Below are 16,444 nucleotides of genomic sequence, written 5' to 3' on the forward strand. Positions count from 1 at the left end.
AACGAACCACATGCTGGAAGAACAATGGCACCAAATCAGAGGAGGAAGGCAACTTGGACAAGGGTACCAGATGGACCATCTTAGAAAAGCGATCACAGACCACCCAAATGACTGACATCTTTTGAGAGACGGGAAGATCTGAAATAAAATCCATAGAGATATGTGTCCAAGGTCTCTTCGGGACCGGCAAGGGCAAAAGCAACCCACTGGCACGAGAACAGCAGGGCTTAGCCCGAGCACAAATCCCACAGGACTGCACAAAAGTACGCACATCCCGCGACAGAGATGGCCACCAAAAGGATCTAGCCACTAACTCTCTGGTACCAAAGATTCCAGGATGACCAGCCAACACCGAACAATGAACCTCAGAGATCACTTTATTTGTCCACCTATCCGGGACAAACAGTTTCTCCGCTGGACAACGATCAGGTTTATTAGCCTGAAATTTTTGCAGCACCCGCCGCAAATCAGGGGAGATGGCAGACACAATTACTCCTTCCTTGAGGATACCCGCCGGCTCAGATAAACCCGGAGAGTCGGGCACAAAACTCCTAGACAGAGCATCCGCCTTCACATTTTTAGAGCCCGGAAGGTACGAAATCACAAAGTCAAAACGGGCGAAAAACAGCGACCAACGAGCCTGTCTAGGATTCAAACGCTTAGCAGACTCGAGATAAGTCAAGTTCTTATGATCAGTCAATACCACCACGCGATGCTTAGCTCCTTCAAGCCAATGACGCCACTCCTCGAATGCCCACTTCATGGCCAGCAACTCTCGGTTGCCCACATCATAATTCCGCTCAGCAGGCGAAAACTTCCTGGAAAAAAAAAGCGCATGGTTTCATCACTGAACAATCAGAACCTCTCTGCGACAAAACAGCCCCTGCTCCAATCTCAGAAGCATCAACCTCGACCTGGAACGGAAGAGAAACATCTGGTTGACACAACACAGGGGCAGAAGAAAAACGACGCTTCAACTCTTGAAAAGCTTCCACAGCAGCAGAAGACCAATTGACCAAATCAGCACCCTTCTTGGTCAAATCGGTCAATGGTTTGGCAATACTAGAAAAATTGCAGATGAAGCGACGATAAAAATTAGCAAAGCCCAGGAACTTTTGCAGACTTTTCAGAGATGTCGGCTGAGTCCAATCATGGATGGCTTGGACCTTAACAGGATCCATCTCGATAGTAGAAGGGGAAAAGATGAACCCCAAAAATGAAACCTTCTGCACACCAAAGAGACACTTTGATGCCTTCACAAACAAAGAATTAGCACGCAGGACCTGAAAAACCGTTCTGACCTGCTTCACATGAGACTCCCAATCATCCGAGAAGATCAAAATGTCATCCAAGTACACAATCAGGAATTTATCCAGGTACTCTCTGAAGATGTCATGCATAAAGGACTGAAACACTGATGGAGCATTGGCAAGTCCGAATGGCATCACTAGATACTCAAAATGACCCTCGGGCGTATTAAATGCAGTTTTCCATTCATCGCCTCGCCTGATTCGCACCAGATTATACGCACCACGAAGATCAATCTTGGTGAACCAACTAGCCCCCTTAATCCGAGCAAATAAATCAGATAACAAAGGCAAGGGGTACTGAAATTTAACAGTGATCTTATTAAGAAGGCGATAATCTATACAAGGTCTCAGCGAACCATCCTTTTTGGCTACAAAAAAGAACCCTGCTCCTAATGGCGACGATGACGGGCGAATATGCCCCTTCTCCAGGGATTCCTTCACATAACTGCGCATAGCGGTGTGCTCAGGCACGGATAAATTAAACAGTCGACCTTTTGGGAATTTACCACCAGGAATCAAATTGATAGCACAATCACAATCCCTATGCGGAGGTAGGGCATCGGACTTGGGCTCATCAAATACATCCCGGTAATCAGACAAGAACTCTGGAACCTCAGAAGGGGTGGATGACGAAATTGACAAAAATGGAACATCACCATGTACCCCCTGACAACCCCAGCTGGACACCGACATGGATTTCCAATCCAATACTGGATTATGGGCTTGTAGCCATGGCAACCCCAACATGACCACATCATGCAGATTATGCAACACCAGAAAGCGAATAACCTCCTGATGTGCAGGAGCCATGCACATGGTCAGCTGGGTCCAGTACTGAGGCTTATTCTTGGCCAAAGGCGTAGCATCAATTCCTCTCAATGGAATAGGACACTGCAAGGGCTCCAAGAAAAACCCACAACGCTTAGCATATTCCAAGTCCATCAAATTCAGAGCAGCGCCTGAATCCACAAACGCCATGACAGAATATGATGACAAAGAGCAGATCAAGGTAACGGACAGAAGAAATTTTGACTGTACCGTACCAATGGTGGCAGACCTAGCGAACCGCTTAGTGCGCTTAGGACAATCAGAGATAGCATGAGTGGAATCACCACAGTAGAAACACAGCCCATTCAGACGTCTGTGTTCTTGCCGTTCAACTCTGGTCAAAGTCCTATCGCACTGCATAGGCTCAGGTTTAAGCTCAGGTAATACCGCCAAATGGTGCACAGATTTACGCTCACGCAAGCGTCGACCGATCTGAATAGCCAAAGACATAGACTCATTCAAACCAGCAGGCATAGGAAATCCCACCATGACATCCTTAAGGGCTTCAGAGAGACCCTTTCTGAACATAGCTGCCAGCGCAGATTCATTCCATTGAGTGAGCACTGACCATTTTCTAAATTTCTGACAATATACCTCTATCTCATCCTGACCCTGACAAAGAGCCAGCAAATTCTTTTCTGCCTGATCCACTGAATTAGGCTCATCGTACAGCAATCCGAGCGCCAGGAAAAACGCATTGACATCACCCAATGCAGGATCTCCTGGCGCAAGAGAAAATGCCCAGTCCTGAGGGTCGCCACGCAAAAAAGAAATAATAATCAAAACCTGTTGAACTGGATCACCAGAGGAACGAGGTTTCAAGGCCAGAAATAACTTACAATTATTTTTGAAACTCAGAAACTTAGTTCTATCTCCAAAAAACAAATCAGGAATAGGAATTCTTGGTTCTAACATAGATTTCTGATCAATAGTGTCTTGAATCTTTTGTACTCTTGCCGAGAGCTGATCCACAAATGAAGACAGACTTCTAATGTCCATCGCTACACCTGTGTACTGAACCACCCAAATGTCTAGGGGAAAAAAAAGACAAAACACAATGCCAAGAAAAAAAAAGGTCTCAGAACTTCTTTTTTCCCTCTATTGAGAATCATTAGTACTTTTGGCTTCCTGTACTGTTACTGTTGTGAAAGGCAATTCAGTATCACAATGGACATGGAGGTCAGAGCACACACAGTGATCTGACAATAACCCAAAATAACAGAACGAGCTCTGAGACGTGGGAACTCTGCAGACCGCAATCCCTGATCCTCTCCAAACACAACTAGGGGCAGCCGTGGATTGCGCCTAACGCTACCTATGCAACTCGGCACAGCCTGAGAAACTAACTAGCCTGAAGATAGAAAAATAAGCCTACCTTGCCTCAGAGAAATACCCCAAAGGAAAAGGCAGCCCCCCACATATAATGACTGTGAGTAAGATGAAGAGACAAACGTAGGGATGAAATAGATTCAGCAAAGTGAGGCCCGATATTCTAGACAGAACGAGGATAGGAAAGATAACTTTGCGGTCTACACAAAACCCTAAAGAAAACCACGCAAAGGGGGCAAAACGACCCTCCGTACCGAACTAACGGCACGGAGGTACACCCTTTGCGTCCCAGAGCTTCCAGCAAAACAAATAGACAAGCTGGACAGAAAAAACAGCAACAAATAGCAAAGAAGCACTTAGCTATGCAGAGCAGCAGGCCACAGGAATGATCCAGAGAAACACAAGTCCAACACTGGAACATTGACAGGAAGCATGAATCAAAGCATTACGTGGGGTTAAGTAGAGAAGCACCTAACGACCTCACCAGATCACCTGAGGGAGGAAACTCAGAAGCAGCAGTACCAGTTTCCTCCACAAACGGAAGCTCCCAGAGAGAATCAGCCGAAGTACCACTTGTGACCACAGGAGGGAGCTCTGCCACAGAATTCACAACAGACACCCTTGTTTCAACCTCTGAGATACGCCCTCTCATAGCTTGCATATCATGTCGCAGACGGCCCACTTCAGTATGTACGTCTTCTATTTTCTCGGTGAGAGAAGACCTGGTGAGGGATATGGCCTGCATCAACTGCACAGATGCTTGTTTAAGAGTCAGTTCGTCTTGTTCTCCCTCCTCATTGCTGTCAGAAAGACGATTTTTGCGTTGACTCTGCGTGGGATTATTTCTGAGAGTACGTGTATTATCTGGGGCATCTTCTCTGGCATATTTCCTTAACTTGTCAGCAGCCCCCGTTCCTTTAGAATGATGCATGGTGATTGACAGAAGATCCCCACCAAAGGACCGGACTTATTATTATGGCAGTCTATTCTCCAACAGCAGACCGGACAGGCAGTGGCGTAGGAAGGGGGGTGCGGGGGGGGCGGTCCGCCCCGGGCGGCACAATGCGGGGGGCGGCCGGCGCTGCAGGAGAAGAAGATTAAAAAAAAAAAAAAAAAAGACGCCCCTTTAAATCTTCGTGCGGCGCCGTCCGCCGCCACGACCAGGGCCAGCTCCCCCCACCCCCGGGTCCCGCCCCCGCCCCCCGCTCTAATACTCACCTCTCCTGGTTCCTGCGGCTTCAGCGTCCTCTGACTCTGCGACGTCTCAGAGCAGAGGGCGCGATGACGTCACTACTGTGCGCGCCGCTCTGCCTCTCTGTCCTGAGCGTCACAGAGCCGGAGAGACGCTGACTGCACCGGACCTGCGCTGGGAACGGGAGAGGTGAGGATTTTACTTTTTTTTTTTTTTTTCTTTATGTCTGACTGTCTGGGGCTGGGGCAATGCTGGAGATCATGGGGCAGATTGCTGGACACACTGGGGCAATACAGGAGACCATGGGGCAGATTGCTGGACACACTGGGGCAATACAGGAGACTATGGGGCAGATTGCTGGACACACTGGGGCAATACAGGAGACTATGGGGCAGATTGCTGGACACACTGGGGCAATACAGGAGACCATGGGGCAGATTGCTGGACACACTGGGGCAATACAGGAGACTATGGGGCAGATTGCTGGACACACTGGGGCAATACAGGAGACCATGGGGCAGATTGCTGGACACACTGGGGCAATACAGGAGACCATGGGGCAGATTGCTGGACACACTGGGGCAATACAGGAGACTATGGGGCAGATTGCTGGACACACTGGGGCAATACTGGAGACCATGGGGCAGAATGCTGGACACACTGGGGCAATACTGGAGACCATGGGGCAGAATGCTGGACACACTGGGGCAATACTGGAGACCATGGGGCAGAATGCTGGACACACTGGGGCAATACAGGAGACCATGGGGCAGATTGCTGGACACACTGGGGCAATACTGGAGACCCTGGGGCAGATTGCTGGACACACTGGGGCAATACTGGAGACCCTGGGGCAGATTTCTGGACACATTGAGGCAATGCTGGAGACCCTGGGGCAGACTTCTGGACACACTGGGGCAGACTTCTGGACACACTGGGGCAATGCTGGACACTGGGGCAGATTGCTGGACACACTGGGGGTAATATACTGGACACACTGGGGCAATGCTGGACACTGGGGGTAATATGCTGGACACACTGGGGCAGACTGCTGGACACACTGGGGAAAGGCTGGACACTGGGGCAGATTGCTGGACACACTGAGGGCAGATTGCTGGACACACTGGGGGTAATATGCTGGACATACTGGGGCAGATTGCTGGACACACTGGGGGTAATATGCTGGACACACTGGGGCAGATTGCTGGACAACATGGGGGTAATATGCTGGACACACTGGGGCAGATTGCTGGACAACATGGGGGTAATATGCTGGACACACTGGGGGCAGGACTTGAGGCATGGGCAGAATGTAGATACGGGGCATGATTGGAGACACGGGGCAGGATTGGATCATGGGGCAGGACGGATACGATGGAGGCTGGTGGGGCAGGATGGGGAGATCATATGGGGTAGAATGGATACTCATGAGGGCAGGATACGACAACATATGGCTGGAGCCAGGAATGAGATAAACGGGGCCAGGGTGGGGAATATTATTACCATAGGGGATAATTAAGGGATATTGTTACTGCAGTGATGTATTTATTTTATTTTTTGAGTATACTGTTTTAAATGGGGGGGCGGTCCTGTTACTGTGCAGAGTGACACTATATCACCTTTTTTTCTTCATGTGGTGTAATGTAGAAGTTGTGAAAAATTAAGTAATGTGTTCTGCAAGCGGAGCTCGAGATAACTGTGTTATTTCCTGCAGAAACGAGTCCTGGCTGGAAGGAATGATGGCGGTCTGTGCTGGATGAAAGATGAAGGACTTCACCTAGAGACGTCACTGGTGAGTCAGTGTTACCTATACACTGACACTATACACTGTATACTATATAGAGGTCCTGTGTATAATGTCACCAGTGATCTCTGTATTACCTGTACACACACTGCATACTAAGTACAGATCTCCTGTGAATACTGGCACTTATGGTGATAGTATTGTGTTTTTTTTTTTATTACTGATCAGTATTGTAGTATTCAGTCACTATGTGGTGGTAATATGTGGTCTGGAAATGGTGCGGTGGTATTTGTCCCTTGTATGTAGTATTATTCGGTCACTGTGGCCTGGTCATGGTGTGGTGGTATTAAGTCACAGGTGTGGCATGTGGGGGTGACACCATTAGGCCCAGTTTAAGTTCTACAAAACAGGAAAACCATTTTTGGTAACCTTTGTGTGTATTGAGCTGGGGGGGGGTTTGGGGGGGCGGCGCCAAACTCGGGATCAGCCCCGGGCGGCAAAAGCTCTAGCTACGCCTCTGCCTGTACACACACTGCATACTAAGTACAGATCTCCTGTGAATACTGGCACTTATGGTGATAGTATTGTGTTTTTTTTTTTATTACTGATCAGTATTGTAGTATTCAGTCACTATGTGGTGGTAATATGTGGTCTGGAAATGGTGCGGTGGTATTTGTCCCTTGTATGTAGTATTATTCGGTCACTGTGGCCTGGTCATGGTGTGGTGGTATTAAGTCACAGGTGTGGCATGTGGGGGTGACACCATTAGGCCCAGTTTAAGTTCTACAAAACAGGAAAACCATTTTTGGTAACCTTTGTGTGTATTGAGCTGGGGGGGGGGATGGGGGGGGGGCGCCAAACTCGGGATCAGCCCCGGGCGGCAAAAGCTCTAGCTACGCCTCTGCGGACAGGGCCAAACACCGGGATGCACCCCAAAGAGGCAACAAGCCAGGCAAAGAGTCTCAGATATTTGCAAAAGTATCAATTTAGGAATTTGCCCAGGCACCGTGTCCCAGAGCAGCCACAGCTCCCCAGGCAGAACAGCAGGGAGGGGGAACGATCCCTCCAAAGTTATGGTGCCAGCAGGGGTTTTTTGATAAGGGGGGTGCAGGGCCCAATTTTTCAGGGCACACACCGCTCTGCCCCCTTTATTATTTCAGGCCGGTAGCTCACCCCCTGAATTGCACCGCAATCGTGCTGTATAGCGCCTCTCTCCTTGCTGCTGGAGAGTGCGCTGTAGTAATGGCCGCCGTCTCCCAGGGCCCGCCCACCGCTCCAGACCCGGCACCTGCCTCTTGCTCTCCGGTGTTCCACAGCGTCCCCGCTGTTTGCAGATGTCTGCCACACTCCCAGGGGATCCACCCGGCTTCGGCCGCCGCCGGCGCTGCGTCCTGCCCGCCGGAGCCGCGCTCAAAGATGGCCACCGCAGCTCAGGGAGTTTGCCGCTCTTCCAGGCCGCCACAGATACCGGCTCTCCAGGATTCCACCGACGCTGCCCGAGGAGTCGCCGGTCTCCCGAGGTCTCAGGGCACCGTTTCAGCCGGTGTAAGCTGCAGTTCAGGGGGATTAATGGCCGGATTCAGGTCTGGATGATCAGAGCCTCCTAAAGGTGCGTCTTCTCTCCTAGCTTACATAGCCACGCCTCCAGCGTTACTGTGTTTTGTCCCAGCATTCCCAGCAGTGTCACCTCTCCAGTCAGCAGCTCAATTATCTTGTAGATGAATTCTAGGATCTTCTGGTCATTGATGTCCTCATGTATCAGGTGAGGTGAAGGCCCCGTGATAAGGCTTAGGGGTCTTCCCCATCCCTCAGACACAGGGTCCTGACAGCGCTCACTAGAGGTCTTCTTCACTACTGTGTAATCCTGGTTATGGAGAGACACATTAATAAATCTCACTACAGACATTCCAGATTCCTCACCACTCCAGTTCTGTCCATCTGTTATTGCCATAGATAAGAATGATGTAATGTGACGTCATCAGAATCTCTCACCTCTCCAGTAAGACGGAAGAGGATCTCTAGGGTGAGGTGTAATATCCTCTCCGCCATCTTGTCTCTGTCCATATCCATCCTTGATCGGTAAATCAGGAAAATTCTCTTCTATAGAAGATCTTCACTGAGAGGATCCAATATTGTAGAGACCTGAATGAGAAGATGAGCTGATGTAACATCATAAGAATCCTGTGTAATAATACAATTACTGGAGTCATTGGACGTGTATATCTCGATTTTTCCAAAGCGTTTGATACCGTGCCGCACAAGAGGTTGGTACACAAAATGAGAATGCTTGGTTTGGGGGAAAATGTGTGTAAATGGGTTAGTAACTGGCTTAGTGATAGAAAGCAGAGGGTGGTTATAAATGGTATAGTCTCTAACTGGGTCGCTGTGACCAGTGGGGTACCGCAGGGGTCGGTATTGGGACCTGTTCTCTTCAACATATTCATTAATGATCTGGTAGAAGGTTTACACAGTAAAATATCGATATTTGCAGATGATACAAAACTATGTAAAGCAGTTAATACAAGAGAAGATAGTATTCTGCTACAGATGGATCTGGATAAGTTGGAAACTTGGGCTGAAAGGTGGCAGATGAGGTTTAACAATGATAAATGTAAGGTTATACACATGGGAAGAAGGAATCAATATCACCATTACACACTGAATGGGAAACCACTGGGTAAATCTGACAGGGAGAAGGACTTGGGGATCCTAGTTAATGATAAACTTACCTGGAGCAGCCAGTGCCAGGCAGCAGCTGCCAAGGCAAACAGGATCATGGGGTGCATTAAAGAGGTCTGGATACACATGATGAGAGCATTATACTGCCTCTGTACAAATCCCTAGTTAGACCGTACATGGAGTACTGTGTCCAGTTTTGGGCACCTGTGCTCAGGAAGGATATAATGGAACTAGAGAGAGTACAAAGGAGGGCAACAAAATTAATAAAGGGGATGGGAGAACTACAATACCCAGATAGATTAGCGAAATTAGGATTATTTAGTCTAGAAAAAAGACGACTGAGGGGCGATCTAATAACCATGTATAAGTATATAAGGGGACAATACAAATATCTCGCTGAGGATCTGTTTATACCAAGGAAGGTGACGGGCACAAGGGGGCATTCTTTGCGTCTGGAGGAGAGAAGGTTTTTCCACCAACATAGAAGAGGATTCTTTACTGTTAGGGCAGTGAGAATCTGGAATTGCTTGCCTGAGGAGGTGGTGATGGCGAACTCAGTCGAGGGGATCAAGAGAGGCCTGGATGTCTTCCTGGAGCAGAACAATATTGTATCATACAATTATTAGGTTCTGTAGAAGGACGTAGATCTGGGGATTTATTATGATGGAATATAGGCTGAACTGGATGGACAAATGTCTTTTTTCGGCCTTACTAACTATGTTACTATGTTACTATGTAAGGGAAAAATGAGGAGATTTATTATTTTACACTATTTAGTTTTCTTTTTTACATCTATCTAGCTCCGTGCCGTTATACTGATTACATCGATACCTGGTGATGAAATCCATCTGGTAGTTGTTTAATATTTATTTGCAATTTTCAGATAATGAGATTCTCGTGGTTCGGGGCGGTCTGTGAGTGGGGCTTTATGCGGTGATCTGCTTACATATTCATACTGATGGCTTATGACAGGTCACTGATCCCTCACTGACCTTCCCCCTATTTTACATACTGAACATAATAGGTTTTGAAAAAAATAAATGCACATTCAGCAGGCAGGGGCCGGTGCCTGCACCATAGCATGATCACATCTATAATGTCCATTCAATTATTTTATTTTGTGATATAAACTTATTCAGAAAAAAAACTTCTCAAAATTGCGCCGGCCGCACCTGTGCAGTAGCATCTATCAGCGATCTGGAGGATGTTACTGCACAGGCGCTGACCGTGCCATTTTGTTAGAGGAAAAAAAATGGAATCCAGCAAGATGGATGGATCTAGCAGATCACCAATAGATGCCACTACACAGGCGGTGCCATTTTGAGAGAGAATTTTATTTTTTTTTCCTGAATAAGTTTATGTCACCAAATAAAATAATTAAGAGGACATTATAGATGCGATCATGCTACAGCGCAGGCGTCGTCGCTGCCAGCCCCTGCCTGCTGAAGGTGCTTTTTTTTTTTTTAAATATATTATATTCAGTATGTAAAATAGGGGGCAGGTCAGTGAGGGATCAGTGACCTGTCAGAAGCCATCAGTATGAATATCTAAGCAGAGCACCACACAAAGACAGAATAAGTTCTGGATCAGGACTGTACGGCTGGTAAAAGGACGGGTACAGGATAGGAAACTGACAAGATACGGTCAGGAACACAGGACGGACTCGGGTACAGGATCACACAGGTGCAGGTTCAGACTGCACTGGTGAGGGTAGCGGTAAAGGTGCGCACAAGATGTATCAGGTTCTGGTAGATGCAGGATGGGCTCAGGAGCAGGTTACAGAAGTATGCACATGATCAGGTTCAAACAGGGCAAGCATGGTGGACAGGATCAGGTTAAGGGAGCAGTACAGGGACCTTACAACTAAGTAGCAGAAAACACACTGATTACTAAAGTTGCTAAGGTACCTCCCAATAATGGAGGGTGCCTTAAATATCAAACGTCTCTGTCATGCAACGTGAAGGAAAGGCTAAGTGGAACATAAAGGGATAAGGGAACCAAACGCTAGGGAAGGGGAGTGAAGACCCCTAGAAAGATCTAACGTCACCCTGTCTGCCCTATCATCCTTACATAGGTTCCACACCTATCGCCAAGTATGATATCTAATCCCTGCCTGACCCTTGCAATAATCGCTGCATGGAAAGGATAGAATGAGCACTAGTCACTCTCCACTACCGCTAAAGACAGCTAGGATATAAAAAACAAGGGGAAACTTAGCATGAGTAGACTCAGAGAGAAACACTGTCATCCTTCAACCTCCACAGAGGACTCTAGGCGATCGCTTCAGCTCCAAGCCTCAACAGGGAAGTGCAAATAGAAAATATCACCCGCACTTGCCAGCAGCAAGTATATCACACTCACGTCCAGGTGCGGCCATTAGCATCGGGGAGGTGGCCACTCGTCTGCAAAGCAAACTACTGAGACCTTCTGCAGACAGATGCAGTGCAACGGTCTGCAGCCTCTGACACATCCGTCTCCCAGCTATTGGCTGAGGATGTTTGCAGACGTGCAGATGCTGCCCCTGTGTTCGGCCGGAGCGCGCGCCCACAGCACACTGCCAGGAGACCTGCGTCACACAACCGACTAGACGTCATCTCAGCGTCCATCCTGACAATGGACAAGTTTATTTCACTACCAACAATGCAGAGGAAAGAGCGGCTCCACCACCTACCACAACAGAACTATAGATGGAGGCGCACGGCTCAGTCACACTAGGACTGCCCTGAATCCAGCGCTCCGGAAACTCCCGTCTGTAACATCACTAAGATCTATCAAAGATCTGGGGGATCCAATCACTTAGGCCAGGTTCACATAATGATTTTGGCGTCAGTTAGACAGACTACGTTACACAGTGGCATAACGCGGTGTAACGTAATCCGTTAACACCGCCATTTAGTCCAATTTCAGACGCATCGCTAGCGCACGCCCACAATGTGCTGTCATTGAGTGACGGACTCTGAGACGCAGGCTGCAGCGGTTCTGAGTCTGTCACTGCTAGCGCAGATAGAGCATCTGCTAGCTCTATCTGCGCTAGCGGTATGACAAGTCGGCACTTGCGTTAACAGCAGCCCGGTAACGCATGTGTTGAACGGGCTGCTGTTAACGCAATTTGAACCTGGCCTAAATGGGGGAATTGTTCAACTTTTTGCAACGTACTTGTTCTTAAAGGAGCAACTCCAGCAGACGAGCCGAATGGCTGTTCTGTGCGCACAGGACCTGGGATAAGGTCACAGGAAGGGAGGAGTCAGGGGTCACATGATCAGGGGCCTCAGTGTATGCAGGACTCTGCTGTGCTGGTTGTCATGGTGCTGGATGAGGGGAAGTTTATGTGTGGTGTCAGGAGGGGTTTACTGTGTGGATGTAGCAGAGCCGTGTGTGTGAGGTGTATGGAGCGGAGCCGCGTGTGTGTATGAGGTGTACAGAGTGGAGCCGCACATGTACGGAGTGGAGCCGCGTGTGTACAAGGTGTACGGAGCATTGCCGCACGTGTACGGAGTGGAGCCGCGTGTGTACAAGGTGTACGGAGCATTGCCGCACGTGTGCGAAGTGTGCGGAGAGGAGCTGCACATGTACGAAATGTACGGAGCAGAGCCGCGTGTGTATGAGGTGTATGGAGCGTTGCCACATGTGTACTGGGTGTGCGGAGCTGTGTGTATACGAGTTGTACAGAGTGGAGCTGTGTGTTTACGAGGTGTACGGAGCATTGCCACGTGTGTAGTGGGTGTACGGTGTGCAGCTGCATTTGTACAGAACGGAGCCACGTGTGTGCAAGGTGTATGGAGCAGAGCGACGTGTGTGTGAGGTGTACGGAACGGAGCTGCATGTGTACGAGGTGTATGGAGCGGAGCCGTGCATGTACGAGGTGTATGGAGCAGAGTTGTGCATGTATGAGGTGTACAAAGCGGAGCTGCATGTGTACGAAGCGGAGCTGCATGTGTAGGAGGTGTACGGAGCGGAGCTGCATGTGTGCGAGGTGTACGGAGCGGAGCTGCATGTTTACGAGGTGTACAGAGCGGAGCTGCATGTGTACGAGGTGTATGGAGTGGAGCTGCATTGTACGAGGTGTACGGAGCGGAGCTGCATGTGTGCGAGGTGTACGGAGCAGAGCTGCATGTTTATGAGGTGTACGGAGCAAAGCTGCATGTGTACGAGGTGTATGGAGCAGAGCGTGTGTGTACGTGGTGTAGGAGCGGAGCTGCATGTGTACGAGGTGTACGGAGCGGAGCTGCATTGTACGAGGTGTACGGAGCGGAGCTGCATGTGTGCGAGGTGTACGGAGCAGAGCGTGTGTGTACGAGGTGTATGGAGTGGAGCTGCATTGTACGAGGTGTACGGAGCGGAGCTGCATGTGTGCGAGGTGTACAGAGCAGAGCTGCATGTGTACGAGGTGTACGGAGAGGAGCTGCATGTGTGCGAGGTGTACGGAGCAGAGCGTGTGTGTACGAGGTATATGGAGTGGAGCTGCATTGTACGAGGTGTACGGAGCGGAGCTGCATGTGTGCGAGGTGTACGGAGCAGAGCGTGTGTGTACGAGGTGTATGGAGTGGAGCTGCATTGTACGAGGTGTACGGAGCGGAGCTGCATGTGTGCGAGGTGTACGGAGCGGAGCTGCATGTGTACGAGGTGTACGGAGCGGAGCTGCATGTGTACAAGGTGTAGGAGCGGAGCTGCATGTGTACAAGGTGTACGGAGCGGAACTGCATGTGTACGAGGTGTACAGAGCGGAGCTGCATGTGTACGAGGTGTATGTGTATGGAGCGGAGCTGCAGGTGTGCGAGGTGTACGGAGCAGAGCCGTGTGTGTACGAGGTATACAGAGCGGAGCTGCATGTGTATGAGGTGTATGGAGCAGAGCCGTATGTGTACAGAACAGTCCATATAACGTGAACTTCGTGACGTTTTGGTGTAATGACCTTTCTCAGACACTCGCTGGATGGGGGCGCTGTGGGCAGGAATATCTTATAGGACGCTGCACAATTTATAAAGCAATTTCTGGAGAATGAGGCGACCCCCAGAATGTGGCAGGAGATCTCGCAGCTCCGGAGGGAAGAATCACCGTTTGGTTTCTGGATTGTACATTTGTCTGGAATAATGTGTGGCTGCAAGAACAGTGACCCTCCTGCTTTTGGAGCAGTAATTTGGCAGTCCTCGCTTGCGGGGGCCAATTACAAAGCCCCTGTGGTGTGTGAAGACATACAACCCCCTAAAGTGACCCCAATTTGGACCCTGTACCCACCAGGGAAGTCATCTCAGGGTGTAATGGGCATTTTTATCCCACAGGTGTCACTGATTTCTTTACCACTTGGTTTTGAAGATAATATTACATTTGTTCTGAGGCGCAACGAGGGGTTCAGCTCAGGGGGAAACATCTAAGTGGGCTCCTAACCAGGTGTCACGGTGGTACCTCACCTGCCCTCTCAGCACCTCCCTACTCACTATGGTCACCGCACGGCTTCTCAGTATGTTGCTTATATTTGGCCTTATGGCAGGATTGGCCAGTCTCTACAGGAATATAACCCTGCTGTGTCCTTCAGAGATTGGGTTCCCCAGCCTATCCCGGCAGGTCCTATATTAGGCAGCTCCACCCACCACTCTGCTGAATGTTGGTTCCTAGGCAGTTCATACTGCTAGTGGTTGGGCTGTGTTGCCTGTTGTACCTCACACTTGTGTCTCCAACCCCCGATCAGCTGCTTCAGTCCTGGGCACTATCGGCTGTCCAGCCTGTCCTCTCCACCAGTAGCTCTAGCGAAGACCTGGTGGACACCTAGTAATATAGACGCAAACAGGGACTAAATAGCAGCAAAAAAGGGAAATATAAAGGGATGAAAGACGTAGGCAAAATACAGGATGGAAAGGGTTAAGGATGAGAAGGGGGAGGGAAATATGGTTTACTAAGGAAAATGGGGAAAATGATAGGGATAGAAGGAAACTGAAAAATATTTGTCTGTACAGGATAGGCAGGGGAAGGGGTTACAGTACAGGTATAAGACCTTATATATAAAACATTTAAGAGGCCGGAGGAAGGGAATGGGAAAGGCAAGGAAAGAAGGGAAGGAAGAACAGCTGTAACAGGAGGAGACACAAGAATATAGAGAAATACTGACTGTTACATAATGTGAGATACTGATTTCTGGATCCTAATAGCGGCGCAGTTCTCATGGAATCTCATCCACTTTGCTTGGACAGTTAAACAGCAGAATTTTTATGAAAAAAAACAGCAGAAAATCCGCAGCATTTATTCTACATGGGAACAAGGTCTAAATTTCACAGCAGAGTGGACGTGATTCCATGAAATCTCCGCTCTCTGTGGTCTGAAGACGCTGCTGAACTCTGGGGTTTGATGCATTTTTTCTCTATAAGCTTCTTCTGAAAAAAACGTAACAAGAAAAAAAATGTATGAAGAGAAAAAACACCGTTACATTTTTAAGTGCAGAATCAAAGCTTTTCTGTACTGTTAAAAAAGTGTTAAACGCGGCTAAATATCTGCCCAAAAAACGCATCAAATATGGGGAAAAAAATCTGGTGCGGACACATGCAGAAGAAAGAACTCGGCATTTAGGCTACATGTGAACACGACCTCAGCATTACACTTTTATTACAGTATTTTATGGGTTTAATAGAGAAAAATATCAATTACGCCTTTTTTCCCCCATAATTTACCGATTCCTGTAAATAATCTGATCGCTGTGTTGTGCGGGTCGTTGCGATTATATTGAAACAAATATGTCCGGGTTAATTACTGATTTGTGATGCTTAATATTTTCCTGAAGCCAAGATCTAAATCTGTGAACTCGGCTTCAGGAAAATGGCCGCCGCGATCTCCATCTGCGCACACGCGGCCTCCCGCGGCCATTTTCCTGAAGCCCCGGGAAGCAGAGCACTTCATCTGCGTACGCGCGGCCTCAGGAAGATGGCCGCCGCCACCGATAAAGCCATGATTCACCCGGCTCTGCTGCTCACCTTAGATACCGCTGCGTCACCTTACCTTTGGAAGGGACCCTGCTCACGCCATACCGCTCACTGCGCCTCATCATCCCTGCACCCTGCACCTCTGCCGCCGCCACAGCACTGCTGCAACCCCCCATGGACACCAGGCCATGGCGTCGCCCACCTAAACAGGAAGGGACCCTGCTCAGGTGCACGCCATATTGCCCGCCGCATCTCTGCCGACACCATGCCTCCTGTGACCCTGCTCTGCCACCTCCAGCCCTCAGGTAAGATTACTTTAAATTCGGACAATAAGACGGACCCCCATCTTATAAAAAATCTTTTTTTCTGTTATTTTCACCCCAAATTTGGGGTGCGTCTTATGGTCCGGTGCATCTTATAGTCCGAAAAATATGGTATTTTTCTTCACCTCAGT

The 16,444-nt window shown here is 48.9% G+C and overlaps 2 protein-coding genes across 2 annotated transcripts in view; one reads left to right on the plus strand and one right to left on the minus strand.

Annotated features, from left to right (window-relative positions):
* LOC138663195 (zinc finger protein 773-like) overlaps positions 1-16,444 on the plus strand; it is a 189,208-nt gene that overhangs the window by 71,308 nt on the left and 101,456 nt on the right. The gene's annotated exons all lie outside the window — the stretch shown is intronic.
* Positions 8,007-8,527, minus strand: LOC138667388 (oocyte zinc finger protein XlCOF29-like). Its single transcript, XM_069755617.1, has 2 exons — positions 8,396-8,527; positions 8,007-8,267 (listed from the first exon to the last, which is right to left on the minus strand). The coding sequence occupies exons 1-2, from the start codon at positions 8,471-8,473 to the stop codon at positions 8,007-8,009; spliced, it is 339 nt and encodes a 112-aa protein (XP_069611718.1). The 5' UTR covers positions 8,474-8,527.

This window comes from Ranitomeya imitator, chromosome 2 (assembly GCF_032444005.1).
Source record: "Ranitomeya imitator isolate aRanImi1 chromosome 2, aRanImi1.pri, whole genome shotgun sequence".
Classification (NCBI taxonomy): Eukaryota; Metazoa; Chordata; class Amphibia; order Anura; family Dendrobatidae; genus Ranitomeya; species Ranitomeya imitator.